The sequence below is a fragment of the Convolutriloba macropyga genome, chromosome 5 (assembly GCF_964194025.1).
Source record: "Convolutriloba macropyga chromosome 5, txConMacr16.3, whole genome shotgun sequence".
Lineage (NCBI taxonomy): Eukaryota > Metazoa > Xenacoelomorpha > Acoela > Convolutidae > Convolutriloba > Convolutriloba macropyga.
Genome location: NC_134472.1, coordinates 2,952,411 through 2,968,717, shown reverse-complemented (window position 1 = coordinate 2,968,717; position 16,307 = coordinate 2,952,411). Strand labels below are relative to the sequence as shown.

The following is a 16,307-nucleotide window of genomic DNA, read 5'->3' as shown; positions in this document are numbered from 1 at the left end:
AATCGAATAAACTAGAAATTTTTTGGGTTTTGTTCCTATAAATGTTGATATTTTTTTTACTTGACAGCTGTATTCTCTATGGTCTAACGCAAAAAAATTTTACAGTATGAATCTTATGTGGGAATTTCAATTTTTTCGGTTTTCGACCCCTTCTATTTTTTTGACTTTCAGCTTCTTCAAGTCATTTTTGATTGGCCTACCTCAACCTGCGAAGTACGTTTTTTTTTGGTTTTGCAGGGTAAAAGGACCTTGGTTTTTTAGTATTTAAGTATCACGCAAGTATTAGCTCTTCTGACAGCCAATTTGGTCTCTATTGGTCTTTAATAAATTCCTCTATATCAGACTTTCTTGTAATGATTGTCTCAAGTGCATAAAAAAAGACTGCTTTTATAATGACTTCCATCGGTCGATACTTTGTTGTCAGTCTGAGTATTACACTGACTATTGATTGGTTTTTTGATAACCGAATCAGTGGTTATGAAACTGAAGCGATTTTTAAACTGAACTCAAACAGCACACTTCATTCTTCCTGGCCGTTTATAAAAGAGCCTCGACAGATTTTGTTAGAAATCATTATAAAGAATTTCGGGCCAAAACGCGGCTTTTTTGACCACTATTTTGAGAACAAACTTAGAGTTTTGTTACATTTCGCCTCCGTGGCACGGTGTATATTCCGGGTAAAGACTTTTCCTAGACGAAAGATAAGATCCATTGTTTATAGGTGTACTCTACAAGATGGTAGGCAGGTGTTTTTTACAAAATTAAAAACCCGCTCTCAGACAAAAACCCACTTTTGCAACAAGATGGAAAACGTTTTGGGAGACCACTTGAACCAATAATACTTAATGGAACTTTTCTTTATATCAATCGCCAACTATTTTCAAGATCTGACAGAAAATGGAAGTCTAACAGGAAGTAAAGCCAAACAAACCATTGGAAAATTAAATAATTAGAAAAATTTTTTTTGTTAGAAGTAGAACTAATTCTACAGTTTAGCATTTCTGAAAAAAACAACTCATCATTGAACATATTACCTCAGAACAATCATTATCTCAAACTGTCAGAACAATAGAACGATTTTAATATTTCCGTTGAGATAAGAACTGAAAACAACACATTATGAACTTAAGCAACAGCAAAAAAGTGTATAGTCATTGTGTATTCTTGAACAATTTATTTTGTTCAGAACACTAATATCAGTTCAAGCAACAAGGGGAACACAGAATGAAATGAAATTTTATTAAGTCAAGATAGTTAGACTGGGAAGCACGGCGAGAAATAGTTCTATAATTTGTACTAGTTAGTTAGTTGTCGCTGTTCTATCGCCAACAGATTTTTTGGTGTTAGAAACTTTGTCTGAGAGTTTCATCGGAATCAGTTTCGAGAAGAAAACTTTTATGTGTTTGAGTTTCAGTCTCTTCAAATCAGTTTAGAGTTCTCTCTTTCATCTTTTAGAGCATGTTGCTCTCTTTTTGGAAGGTAAAAGTAGCTCGGACAAATTTCCGGCTCACACAAAGATAACCTATTTTTATTAATATTTCAGTCTCTTTGTCCTTCAGAAGAACTCTTTTGCTGAATACCTCAACCCGTGTCATTTGTTGGTCATTTTCGTTTCTGGCCATTTGATGTGTTTTGCTAAGCAATGCACTCATTGTTTCTAGATGAGATTTTTTTGTGATGCTTTTTTCAAAGACATGCAATGATTTTGGTTTAAAAATAACTTCATTTGGTAGTTTTTTTTGTTTTTATTCTGAATTTTTCATTTACTAAGGCTGCCCTGAGTTTTAGTATTTCCAGTCTCACTTTTCTGCTGTTACTTAGGATTGCTTTTGTTATACCCGATTCAAGAGATATAACACTGTCGAAGTATTTTGAAATAGGTCAAGGATATCCCTTAAAGGCCAACTTTTGCGCCATTAAAGACATCTTTTGCATCAGAACTCTGATCATTGATAGAGTTGTTTTTCTCAAAATCCCATGGTTTGAAGTCCAACTCATAGAAAATTTTATGCTTTCTTAGCAATTTGCCACCTCAGTTAATGAAACAATATTGTCACAAACGGTTGAAGAAAACTACAATTAGATAGTTTTTTAATTTGTTAGAAGTAGCACTCAATCCATGAATTAACGTTTGTGAAAAAAAACAAGTCATCATTGAAAAATATCACCTCAGATATTTCATCTCCCAAAAATGTTGAAGTATGAGAACGATTTTAGTCTTTCCGCTGGTAAAAGAACTGTAGGCAACAGTATACAAACTAAAACTGTAGCAAAAACTGTGTTGAGTTGTCATGTATGTTAAACAAGTTGTTATTCATAGAACACCCGTATCAAGTCAAGGATCAATAAGAGCACAAAACTAAATAGAAAGTTGATGAATAAAATAAACTGGAAAAAATTTTTAAGGTCTCGTTTCCATAGATGTGGATTTTTTTAACTTGATAACTTTACTTTTTATGGTTTACCGGAAACAAGTTTTCTAGTATGAACCTTTGCTGGGAATTTCACTTTTTTCGGTTTGCTATCACTTCATCTATTTTTTGATTTTAAGCTTTTTCAAGTAATTTTTGATTGGTCCCACTCAACCTTCGGATCAGAATTTTTTGTATTCGTAACGCAAAATTAGCTGGGTTTTTAAAACTTTTGAGTATTGCGCACACGCAGGGATTAGCTTTTCTGACCACTATGTCAGTCAGCGGAACTGCTTCAGCAAATTCTTTTCTCGCATATTTTTTTCGATTGATTTTTTGACCATTCGAAGTGCTTTATTGACGGCTGCGCTCGGTTTCTCCGTATTAGTTTTTCTTGTATTGTTTGTTTCGATTGCAGACGACATGATTGGTTTCATAATGACTTCTTTTGGTCGACATTTCTTTGTCAATCTGAGTGTTACACTGACTAACGATTGTTTTATTGATACCCGAATCAGTGGTTAATAAACTGCAGCAATTTTTGAACTGAACTCAAACAGCATTTCTTTCCTCCTTGTCATTTATGAACTAGCCTCGACAGATTTTGCTGGAAGTTAATATAAAGAATTTAGGCCAAAACGCGGCTTTTACTGATCACTATTTCGAAAACAAACTTGTAATTTTGCGCCATTTTGCGGTCTGTATAGCAGTGTAAAGATTATTACTGTGTGAAAGATCCAATTTTTGGTAATTATATTTTTCAAGACGGTAGGCAGGTGGTTATCACAAAATTGAAACCCGCTCACAGAAAAGAAACTTTTTTTTGGCAGCAAGATGGAAAGCGTTTTGGGACTCGGAAACATGAACCAATACTATTTTGATGGAAGTTTTTGTTATTTTACTCTCTAATTGTTTTAAAGTTTTAACAGACCGTAGAGACCTAACCTGAAGTAAAACCAAAACAAAATATTGGAAAATTGAATATTTAGAAACTTTTGAAATTGTTAGAAGTAGCACTCAATCTTCAGTTTTACGTTTAAAAAAAATCATCATTAAGCAATATCACCTCAGAACATTCATCACCCAAAACTATCGAAGCAAGAGAACGATTCTAATCCTACTGTTGAAATAACTGAAAACAACCCGATATGAACTGAAGCTCTAGCAAAAATTATTCAGTCGTCATTTATTGTTAAACAAATTGTTTTGTTCAAAACACCAATATCAGTTCGAGCAACAATGCCAGCACAGAAAAAATTGGAAACTTAGTAAATCAAGATGATTAGAACGGAAATCATAACGGGAAATAGTTGTATAACTTGTACTAGATAGTTTTTGTCTATGTTCTATTGCCAACAGATTTTTCGGTGTTAGCAACTTTGTCTGAGATCCTCATCGACATCAATTTCGAGAAGCACTTTTCTATGTTTTTCACTTGGAGCCTCTTCAAATCAGTTTAAAGTTCTTTTGCTCAACTTTTAGAGCATGTATTTATGTTTTTGGAAAGTGGTGGTAGCCGTTTTTGGAAAGTGAAGGAAAGTAAAGGCTCACACAAAGATTACATATTCTTACCAATACCTCGGTCTCTTTATCCTTCAGAGGAACTGCTTTGCTGAAATCCTTAACTAGCATCATTTTTGGGTCATTTTTGTTTCTGCCAATTTGATGTGTTTTGTTAAGCAATGCACTCAAGGTCTCTAGGGGAGATTTGTTTGGTGATGCTCGTTCCAAGGGCATAGAACAATTTTGTTTTAATAATGACTTGTTTTGTTCAACATTTTGTTATCTGTCTGAATTTTCCATTGACTAAGGCTACCCTGAGTTTTAGTACTTCCAGTCTTGCTTTTCTGCTGTTACATAGGATTGCTTTACTTATACCCAAGTCAAGGTTATAACGTTGTCGAAGAATTTTGAAATAGGTCAAGGATACACCTTGAAGGCCTCTTTTTGCGCCTTTGCAGGTCACTATTAAATCAAAATTTTGATCAGGTATAGATTTGCAGTTCTCGAAAGTCCATAGTTTGAAGATTGACTCAATCAAGTATTTATGCCCTCATAGCAATTTGCCACCCAAAGTTGTTAGTACAATTTTGGTAATAACGATTGAAAAAAATAATAATTAGATAATTTTAACTTGCTAGAATTAGCACTCGATTTACCATTTCACGTTTCTGAAAAAAAGGACTCTTCATTGAAAACTGTCACCTCAGATGATTCATGTTGAAGCAAAGAACGATTTGTTGGAAAAAGAACCGAAGAGAACAGTATTTGAACGGTAAGTATAACAAGAAATTGAGTTGAATTGTTACGTATTCTTAAACAAACTGATATGCATAGAACACCCATATCAAGTCAAGCAAAAACAGGAACAAAAAATAAATAACAAGTTGATGAATCAAACAATCTGGAAAAATTTTAAAGGTCCCGTTCCTATAAATGTGGAAAAGTTTTTACTTTAAATCTGAAATGTCTGTGGTCTACTGCGAACAGATTTTACAGTATAAAATCTGTCTGGGAATTTCTTCTTTTTCAGTTTGCATTCCCTCTTCTACAACGTGTTTGACTTTAAGCTTTTTTATGTCATTTTCGATTGGTCCCACTCAACATCGGAGTAGGTTTTTTGGATTTTGTATAGAAAAAGAAGCTTGTTTTTTTTATTTTTGAGTATCCCACAACGATTAGCTGTTCTGACAGCTAATGTCTCTATGTCTTTCAGTGGAACTGCTACAGTAAATTCTTTTCCCGCATCATTGTTTTGCCATTGATTTTTTGAGCAATCGAAGTGTTCTATGAAGCACTGCACTCAGTTTCTCTAAAACAGATTTTCTTGTAATGCTTGTCTCAAGTGTACACAACAAGATTAGTTTTATAATGACTTCTGTAGGCCGACACTTCGTTGTCAGTCTGTGTTACACTTACTCGAGATTTTTTATTGATACCGAAATCAGTGGTTAAAAAACTGCAGTAATTTTTATACTGAACTCCAACAACACTTCATTATTGCTTCTCGTTGATGAAAGAGCCTCGACAGATTTTGTTGAAAATCAATATAGAGAGTATTGGGTCAAAGCACGGTTTTTCTGATGACTATTTCGAGAACGATCTTGTGGTTTTGCTCCGTTTTGCATTCTGTAGCACAGTGTATATTCCAGGTAGGGACTATTGTCGGGTGAAAGATCCGGTTTTTGATAAGTGTACTCCACAAGACAATAGGCAGGTGGTAAACTTTCCAGAAAAAGCTCATTCACAATCATAGCGGAAGATGATCAACAAAAATGCTGGATAACAAGTACTGAGACATCTAAATCCCGCACACAATCGCAGTTACGACTGTAGACAGCAGCAACCAATTGTTTCAATGTCCGAAAATTGCAGGAAAAACTCGAAAGAAGGCTGGGTAATGTTTGCTACAAGAGGCATGGTCGGTCGGTCCTACGTTAAATGCAGGAGGGTTGGTAGTTAATATACTAGAGTAATTAATTTATCTTTTCAGTCTCCTGTCACAGACAAACAAATTTCTATGACTAAACTCGGTTTTCGTGTATCTAAAGATACTTACGAATTGAAGATTTCACGACATGATAACCAATGTGGAGGTGATCAGAAATTGTGACTGCTAAAAACTATTCAATGTCACGTATGCGAAAATGCTAATGATTTTAATGTCAACAAGGAGGCTCGGTAATGTGCGTTTGCACATTAAGTTCCGACCCCGCTCATCTACATTTTTCACTTAATTGTCTACCAAATGAGGAAGAGATAAAAAAATTTAACATATCAACATATCGTTCAACAAACTACTAAAAGAATAAAACAATCTACTCTAGAGGGCCTCTGGGACCTGTGGCTACCATAATATGACTACCAGAAAAGACGGCAATAAAAATCTAATAGTTACAAATATTAATTACGACCAAAACTCCTTGTCCATTTTTGAAAACCACTAATAACCAAATCAAAATGGCATCAGATAAAATTTATACTCCGAAGATTAACGGGCACTTTTTTGAAACAAAGTATGGGACTTTTTCTCAATGCAATTTGGCAACAAGTCGACTAGAAATGAGCAAAAGGGGTAAAGTTTTTTAAAATATTGTTGTTTTTTTTTTTAAAAAAGAATTAAAGTCGAACTGATTAGAAACATTACACGCCAAATGAAATTATTGAGAGAGTCTTTTATACCTCAATAGAGAACGACTGAGGCCTTTCATTATCCAGGATATGTCATACGACTACAAAAAGAACGGCAAAAACAGGCAAAACTAAAATTTTTCACGAAAAATTATGCACAAAAATGATGTCCCCCCAATCAATTAAATATTAAGCTGATCACTAAAAACAATAAAGATCTTCGTTAGGATTGTTTGAAAGTAACAACATTTGTAAATCAAATGACGCCCAATATGGTGATACTATGAAAAGAATACAAAAACCTACAAAAAAGGGTCAAATATGCAAAAATTACGAAAATTGGTTTTTATGAAAACTGGTTGTTCGAAGAAGAAAGACCATTTGAGGAAAACAAAACCGTTATGAGAACCAAATTGTTTTTCAATAGATAAATGATGTGAATTGTATATGGAGATGCTTGGCTAAAATTTAACAGAATAAAAATTGGCAGATCTCAAAAATCTATCTCTTTTTTTTTTTAAAAACAAATATTTTCAAAACTCATAGCCAACAAATCTTTCGACTAAAAGAGTAGACAGTTTGTCTTGCAACTACTAAATAAGACTGTTGTTGATGAAACTAAATCATAAAACTGTAAAATAACATTAAATACAAGCTGAACTGATAAGTTTTACAAACAAATTTACGAAACCACAGTTTTGAAGCCATTAAACTTCTAAGATATTAACCGCGAGAATAGAACGTCTTCATTTGCGTCTCCTTTGACCATCATAACATCTTTTTGTAAAACGAATATCACAAAATGACAACAAAAAGAAGCACAAAAACTGAAAAGTATCTAAACTTCACAAAATTCTTCTGAAACAAATTGTCTAAGCCCTGAAGACACGAAAATTTTGTATGAAAACTCGTAGTACCAAAAGCAAGAAAACCTTCTGTAAAAACAATCGGCTACAAAATTAGTTTGTATTCTATACGGAGGATAGGTTGACCTGTTTTTGCTGAGAATAAGCAATATGTTGACTAAAATAGTATAAAAAATTGACAAGTTCAAAAAACCACAGAAGTTACCTTAAAACAAATACATTGAATAACATAAGAGACATTGGGTAACAACCGAATGAATAGAAAAGGTTAACTTGCTTCTCTTGAGGAAGAATTTTAGAACTTTGTGTTGTTGAACTTAAAAATCAGACTGCTAAAAGAATAACAGTTGAAAGCAAAAGACAAGAATTCAGTTAAATTTTACTAAAACTCTTCCTCAAAGCCATAAAAACCCTTTGGTTCTCAAAAAACAGACTGTATCTACGTTTGGCCTCAAATTTACGTAAATGGGAGTTGTGATTAACGGAGCCGTGAAAAAAAATATTGTCAGTGATTAACATTAAAAAAACAAAAGCAAAATATTGTGAAAAATGGCAGCATGAAAAAAAAACCAAAAAGTCTTTGATTCTAGGAATCCATGATATTGTCGAACCTCTCCCTGATTTTGTTGCGCGCCCAACAAACAGACCAAGTGTTCCAAGTGTTTGCGAATTAGAACAATTGTTGATTGGAATTCTTCAAATACTAAAAAAAAGAAGGATGCATTTTGTATAATTATCGAGTTAAATCTGCAAAAAACGTCAAAGTTTTAATTCCAGAAGACTTTCATACGGCGCCTAATTGGAGCTAGCGCTCTTTTTCTGATTAGGGAGTCTGTTTTTTGGTTTCTAGGTCACTAAGTCTGGCAAACTTTGACAAAGCGGGCCAAAAATTGCATTTTTCGTGCCATTTTTGATATTTTATTGTGATTTTTGAAAATTTGATCAAAAATTTTAGCCAAAAAAAAACTTCAATCAAACAATTCAGCAACGCTATTCTATCTCTAATGGTAACAACAAAACTATGCCGTTAAAAATTTTAACTTATTTTGAACTATATTAGCGAAATTGTGCCAAATTTTAGCAAAAATTTTTGAAAATGTGAACAAAAACAGTCGAATGTTCACAAAACTTTAAACCTCGATAACTCCCTGTACGAAACGAAAATCAAAAAAATCTTTTTAGTTCCGTATTTTACGCTGGATGAGCTTTTCAATGATACCACTCACAATTCACTACGATGAATATATCGATCGGCCAAAATTGACTGAACAAAACAAAAACCAGTTGAGTGTATAGTTCCTCCCTCCCCACTAAAGTGGGGGTTGGAACAAAAAGCGAATACCGCAGCGTAACTATACGCTATATCGCTATATGTTCACAAGGTGTGGGTTTGCTTTCCGGCGTAATTTTTACACAGGAACGATTGTTTGGATACATGTCTTCTAAAATGTAGTTAATTTTCCAGTGAAGAAGTTAGACAAATAAATTTGAACTCAATGAAAATTTATTTATCTTTTTTTTTATAAACTCAAGGATTTTTGTAGGGTACTTAGAGGACAAATTTCAAAAGATGCAATAGATCGCAGAGGTTTTGAATAATTACAGATTATTGTAAAAACTTTTTACGCTCAAACAATGAGTAATCGCAGCGGATGGAGTTTTATTTTGGCCCAAATTTTGGAATTAATCTTTCCCTACTTTTGCAGCAGATACGGATTAAACTTTTTTGACAGATTTAAAATTTTTGTGAAGCCTGTAAAACTTTCTACTAGATATTTCTTTTTCTTATTCAAGTTCCAACAACCCAAGGGCTCAAAATAAAGTGTAGTTTGATAACTTTTTTTAAATCCGATTACCATGGCTTCAAAAATTTCAAAAATAGGAAAATCAAAACTCTGATAATTTTGAAGCCTTTGAACATTCTGATTTTCCAGGTTACGTTTTTTTATGATTTAAACATCTTTCAGCAAAATTAAAGTTTCTATACACTTTTTCTACGTCAAATTTTTCGTTGAGAAGAAAAAATCCTGTTGAGCATGTATTCCCCTCACAAATGTTGATAGCAACAAATATTTTTAATAAAAATCAAGATTTTACACTGAATATGGACGGGCAGACTATAATTCGGGTGAATATGCATTTCTGGGATCTAGAAAATATTAACGTCTAAATCGATCAAATGGGGCATCAATATTTAAGGTGAAAATATTAACCGTTCAAAATATCCCTCCCAACTTCTTTGATTACCAATAGTCGCATTGTTTTTAGTTGTGCCCATTTATTTCAATAAACCATTCAAAAATGGTACTAGAGTAAACAAAACGTTTTAAAATTCTTTTGAACTCAGTTTACTTTTTTGTTTTATCTTTCAATCATTTTTTCTCTTTTGCAAAACAGGTGCTGTGATTGGAATTCTACTTCACTTTTCTTTGATAATTTATGCTCAAAGAAAATTTTATGTGATACGGATATTCATATTTCACCAAAGTTTTATCTGTGATCAATCGCAAGAAATGTTGAAAGTGCTGACCATTTTTGATTTATTCACGCGGCGAAATTGTGTTCTTCGGTCTTTTCATGCGGAAAGTTTCCTTAACCGCGGTCGTTTATTGATACAATTAATATAAAATACCGGAAATGTTTTTGTTTTCATGTCGACCAACTTTGAAGCTACGATTAATGAAATCAAACAGAATATATAGCTTAATATGTACTAATAGCGTGCATTTCTCTACTTTTTAAAGTAGTCAACAGGTCAGGGACTTTGAAAGTTTTCTTATCTCAAAAGAGTACTCCAATTGAGGCCCTGTTTCTTATGGCGAGATTCTGAAAACTGAAATGGGCAATTTTTTTCGAAAATTTACAACTTTTGTAATAAAATAATTCATATTTTGCAATTAGAAATTTGCAAACTGTTTACAAATTAATGTAAAAATGCAAATATTTATAGATAATGTTATAAATTAGTTAATTAGTTTTCAAATGGGTTATAAAATATTCCAAAAAATTTGCAAATTGTTTACAAATTTAAGTAAAAAATTGCAAATTTTTACAAATTAATGCTAAAATTGGGTAATTACTTGCTAAAATTACGTTGATATAAAGCATCTTTTGCCAAAAACTTGCGTTTGTAAATTTTTTCAACATATCCATTAAATTTTGACTGGAGTGTAACAAGGGGGAGGGGGGGGGGGGGGGACATCGCCCAAGGTTAATTCAGCTGTCAACTTCAACTCACTGAATAATACATTCTGCCTTATTCATGAAGTCACTTCAATGAAATAATTGATCTGAAATTTGATGGTTTACCTGAAGTTCTCCCTGAATTTTCGATGCACCGCATTCAGATGTTAATGAATAGTTATGCGAGCGCAGGTTATTAGAGTTAATCCACCTAAGAGGCAGGGTAAAATATCAGAGTCAGTTTTGTAACTTTTGGCGTTGCTTAATTCCGATATGAACTTGACCGCTAAATTAGTTGCAAATCTCTACATGAATTATCTGATTATATGTTTCATTTCAAGAAATATTTGTCATGTCATGTTAAAAAATCCGTTTGTCTTTTACTACTGCGACTGACTATGGTTGACTTAGTTATTTTTCGGGACAATATCCAAAAATATCCGATCGAATTTCACGATCGTATTTTCGTAGCGCATTCCTTTAATACATGCAGTGATACAAAAATTGATAGAAGGATGAAAGAGGACAACCTAATGTTATTTGAGCATAAGATAAGCTTGACATGGCTCGGCAAGAAGCTCTTCTTGTTGAGATCACCAATTTCGAGATCTTAAGACCAGTATTCGTGTAATGGTTAGCACAATGGGCTTGCACATAAGAGACGATGGTTCGAATCTAGAACTTGTCCATTTTCACGAAAAGGCGCCGGCTTCAACCCTCCCCTCCCCTCCTCTAACAAAAAGAAAGTAATTCCAAAACTTCTTTCAAAACATAGTGCAAATTTGATACGCAAAGTAGTGATTTGTTCTCAACTTAGATTAAAATTACATTAATAGTACACGATTAAGATATTATGATTATGAAATTTTTCGATGACTGTAAAAAAGAGGGACAATCAGTTCCATGTACTCAGGTTACAGATGTCTAAGCCAGCAAATGAGTTTCGAGATTATATTTATTAAATCCTTTAAACCGTCTCAGGGAATATAACTGCAAGTCAAAAACAAATTATTTGTGTGAAAAGATAATTCAAAGATAAATGAATGCTACCGAGTTTAAGTAAAATTTGTTCGTGCTGGAAGCATTATTTTTCTAATACATCGGCATAATCAAATATTGAAAAATTCTAATAAAGGACCCTGTGATCACCGTTTATTGGAAGACGAAATATAATCATATCTCCAACAAAATTGCGTCTGTGATTGGGAATAAACTCATATAGGTGGACAAAAATATACTTTCTATCATTTCCGTTTTCTTTATTGCAAAATTGTTATTTTGTCAAATAGAGGCAGATCACAGCTAATATGGTGTCAGAATTTTGATGCAACAATAAAAGAATACAAAAGCGTTCGGTTTTGACCAGTGGCAACGAAAGTTTACAGAATAAGACTCCAAATACAGTTCGAAAAGCGGAAAATTCTTATATTTTATCTGAACGTAAAATAATTTATTCTAAGCTAAAGCGTTTTTTTGCACTCTTAACTCCTCTTCCTCATAACCTCATTTTCTGTTTTTTTTTTAAAAAAAATCTTCAATTTAGCTGGAACTACGAACTACATGTTTGATGTCGTTTTTTGCTCTGTCAATATTGAATATCAGTACGTGGCCAACGTCTGAAAAATTGAGTATATATACTTGATTTTGTCACTTATTGTCACGACCCATAGCCTAAGATCAGAGTTGTACGCGTGTGTGGAAAGCAGTTACACTAAGCCCTCTTAGTTCACAATTTGCTTACAAATCACCCTTATTCCATGATACAGTTCCTAATTAACAAAATGAAGAGAACTTAATTGTCGAAAGGGTTTTTTTTCTGAAAATTCTTCGATTGTAGGATAGCAATAAGTTTTCTAAAAATTTTTGTGCTTAGTGTGCCGTTTGCTTAATATGCGAAATGCTCTGTTTTCTGATTTTCTGAATTGCACTTTTGGTTTTACTAATTTTTCCCCTGTTTTTATTATTTTTTCATCAAGTAAACCCTATGCAAAATTTTCTGATAAATCATATTATTAAATAATAAACAAGAGAACATTCGCTAATAGTAAAAATGCGCGTAGATGCACAGTATAATTGCGGTTTTTATTTTCTAAAACCAGCAAATTATTGATAAGTATAAGATAATCAATTACAAATTTTCGGCTAACAAATTGAGCAAAAATCAATCAAGAAAAAAAAAGAATCCAAAATTTCACTTCTCCCATGCCCCTTTTGAGAGGCAATTCAATCCCTACCCCTTTGAAACCACTGGGTGTTCAAATTTTTTTTTATCGAAATGCGAAGACTTGAATGTACTTTTTTCATGAGGACGAAAGGGATAACTGTTAATCAACGGAGAAAAAAAACGTACATGTAAATCGAGCCCCTCTGTGGATACCTGCTCTAAAAACTTTTTATAGCTCTTCAAATTTTTTGTTGGTTTTGCAAGTTACAGTTTTTTCTGCAATTTTTCTTCCTAATTTCATCAATAGGAGAAGGTAGAAGCTCCACAATTTGAACTTTCAGCAGTTTTTCATTTATAACTGCTTGCAACTGTTTTTCTTTTACAGCTCATACAGCAGTTAAATGATTTTTCCAAGCTTGGGAATGGTTGATATCGTTTGCGAAAATTTTTGATTAGATTTTTGGAGATTCAGTACTTACCAATTTAATCAAATTTGTTTTCATTTTGTTTCAAAAAGCATATTTGCGCGATTGTATATTCTGTCATCTTGTACTTTCTTTGCAAAAATGTACTTTCTTTGCAAAAATGTCAATGTACTTTCTGTCAATGTACTTGTATCAATGTACTTTCTTTGCAAAAATGAAAATTGTAAAATAATTCTCTACAAAACCTTTTTTTTCGAAGTTTGTTCGGACGGTTCAAATTTGTTTTAACTATTTTTTTTAAAAATTGTTTTCAACAGACTCTCACGAACTTTTGATCAGAATCACTGAATTATGCAATAGCATTGATCAAAGTAATTAATAGTCACATTCTTCAACATTACGGTTGGGTTGAAAAAAACTTATTGCAAAGATTTGTTTCAGTTACTATTTACAAAGTAATCCAAAAGTCGCCACTTTTAATTTAGTTAATAAATACTAAAGAAATTGAATGTAGGTTCTACCCGGGTCAACGATCATACAACTTTCTTTGATTTCGTACTAGGTCATATATGATTCTTAGTTATCATACTAGGTCATATTTGATTTGTATGAATTATTGGTAGTCATACAAGGACCATATATGATTTCCTGGAAATCATACAGGGATCATACAGAAATTTTCAAAGACTAAAATCTGAAGTTGAAAAAATTTCTTGGAAATCATACAAGGTCATATATGACACATAAAACATTGACTGGTGCCACAAATTCTCGTATAATGTAGTCAGAGGACTTATTAAATTATTATATCGCATTTGCAAGCCACATTTGATTCTTTGTGTGCGCTAAAAGAATAACTTTACGGTTCGAACCTATCCAGAAAACAAATTTGAGGTTATATGAAAATTTTTTTGTGATTATTTTTTAGAAATTAGCATTTATAAGTATAAACTGGCTTCAGAGTATGTCAAAAATTTTGTTATCTATTTGGACTTACTCTTTTATTTAGCGCCCAACTTTGCAAATGATATTGTACGTTAGGGTCTTATGGCGGATCACAATGTGATGACGGGGTATCACGTAAGTGATGCCCTTTCGAATTAAAACAAAAAAAACCAAATTGTAACTTGGTATTCGTACTAGGATCATATATGATTTCTTGGTAATCATACAAGGATCATATATGATTTCTTTGGCTTCATACAAGGATCGTACTAAGAAATCAAGTATGGACAGTATGAAATCATATATGATCCTTGTATGAAACCAAAGAACTTCAACCCGGGTATATATTCAATTTGTAGCTCGTGCACTGAGTTACTTCATGCTTGGGTTTTACAACAACTGACTTTGTTCAGGTATCACGACAGTGCTGACAATGTTGACTTTGGCGAGTGAGAGCAGTAACAAGTACGACAAGAACATCTCCAACACCATCAACGCCATCAACATCTACGTCTGGGTCTGCTTTGCATTCGTCATCCTCGCCATGGTCGAGTTCGCTCTCGCCGACTACTTCAACAAACCAAGGTCTGTCTCCTCATTCTCTTTCAAAAATAATCAATAATAATACCCGTGTTGAGAAAAAAACGACAAAACCGAAAAAGAAGCGTCGTTTTCTGGTCGGTTTTTGGTCGGTCTCGTTAGTTCTTTTTTTGTATGAACTGTTGGTTTTTGTCGTTTTTGATGTTTTTGTCGGTAATTTATGTAATAAGTGTCTTCTATTGTCGTTATTGTCGGTAATTTAAGAAAGTGTCCACAATTTGACGTTTTTGTCATTACCAAAGAGCAGTATTGGACTTCAGTAGTTTAACCTCACAATTTATTTATTTTCAAATTGACAAGTTAATTATTTTTATAACCAGCTGGTTAAAGTTAACCATTCAAATAAGGATATTTAAAATCTTATAATTTAAAAAATATTTCAAATTAAGATACAGAGTCCACGTTTTCTGCTAAGCATAAAGTATGTTTTTGAATAAGCTAATATTTCGTTTGAATGGTACAAGCTTAAATTATTGAAGCAGATGATGTTTCAACTTTCATTTAAGTTTTGTTTGAGATCTTATCTTCACCATAATGATGTCAGATTAGCACACAAAAGTGACACTGTCTGTCTCTCATTCCTATGGGTAAAAATTCTTCAAAAATCTTTAAGAAAACTTTGAAATAAAATTTCAGTTTTGAGTTATATTTTTAACATATCCCAGATGCCAGACATGCGTGCATTTTTGGTCTGGACTTACTTCATTCCTTCTGGGACCTCAACGTGGATCTGATAATTCAAAAATCAACTCAAAAGATGCTGTATGTTTGAGATTATGTTGAATGTATAAAGTTTCATGTGTTGACTGATAAATTTTGATCTAACCCGTTATTCAGTAGTTTTTAGAGGGTTAAAATTTTGAGGTGTTGATCTGACATAATTATGGCCAATTAAAATTTCAGGCAAATGTTTTTGACAGCATTCAGAAATAATCACTATTGAAACTTTAATTCACCATAATTAAATAATAAAATCTTAACAAGGAGGCTCGGTAATGTGCGTACGCACATAATGTTCCGACCGCGCTCATCCACATTCTTAACTTAATTGGCTACCAAATGATGAAGATCGTTCAACAACATAGATATCGTTCAATAAACAACCAATGGAAAATAATAATGCCACTTTAGAGGGCCGATGACAGTTTTTGATAGTAGAACTACTAAAAAGGACCCATAAAAAATAAAAAAAAATAAACATTATTAACGACCACAACTCGATGTCTACAATAAAAAAATCATAACAAAATTAAACTCGCGTCAGATAAAATCTAAACAAAACAGTTTAACCTAAACTTCATTAGAAAAAAATATTCGGCCGGTTCTCAATGCGACTGGTTAACAGGTCGACAAAAAATGAAAACATAGCAAAGAGGTGCAAAGTTAAAAATACGTTTCTATTTTTGAAAAGAATTAACTTCACAGTTATTAATGTCATTAGATATCATCTGAAATCACTGAATTTTTCATTTATATCTCCATAGGAAGCAATTGAGACCTACCAGAATCCAATCTCCAATTGCGCAAAACTTTAAAGCCAATCGGATTTACGATTATTGTTATAAACCAAAAAGAAAACAAA

The 16,307-nt window shown here is 32.9% G+C and overlaps 1 protein-coding gene across 3 annotated transcripts in view; it reads left to right on the top strand.

Moving 5' to 3' along the window:
- Positions 1 to 16,307, top strand: part of LOC142339043 (glycine receptor subunit alphaZ1-like) — a 114,229-nt gene that overhangs the window by 77,075 nt on the left and 20,847 nt on the right. For all 3 annotated transcript variants that reach the window (XM_075388699.1, XM_075388700.1, XM_075388701.1), the window contains exon 4: positions 14,539 to 14,710. In XM_075388699.1, the coding sequence (XP_075244814.1) occupies positions 14,539 to 14,710 (172 nt within the window). The remainder of the gene's footprint in view (positions 1 to 14,538; positions 14,711 to 16,307) is intronic.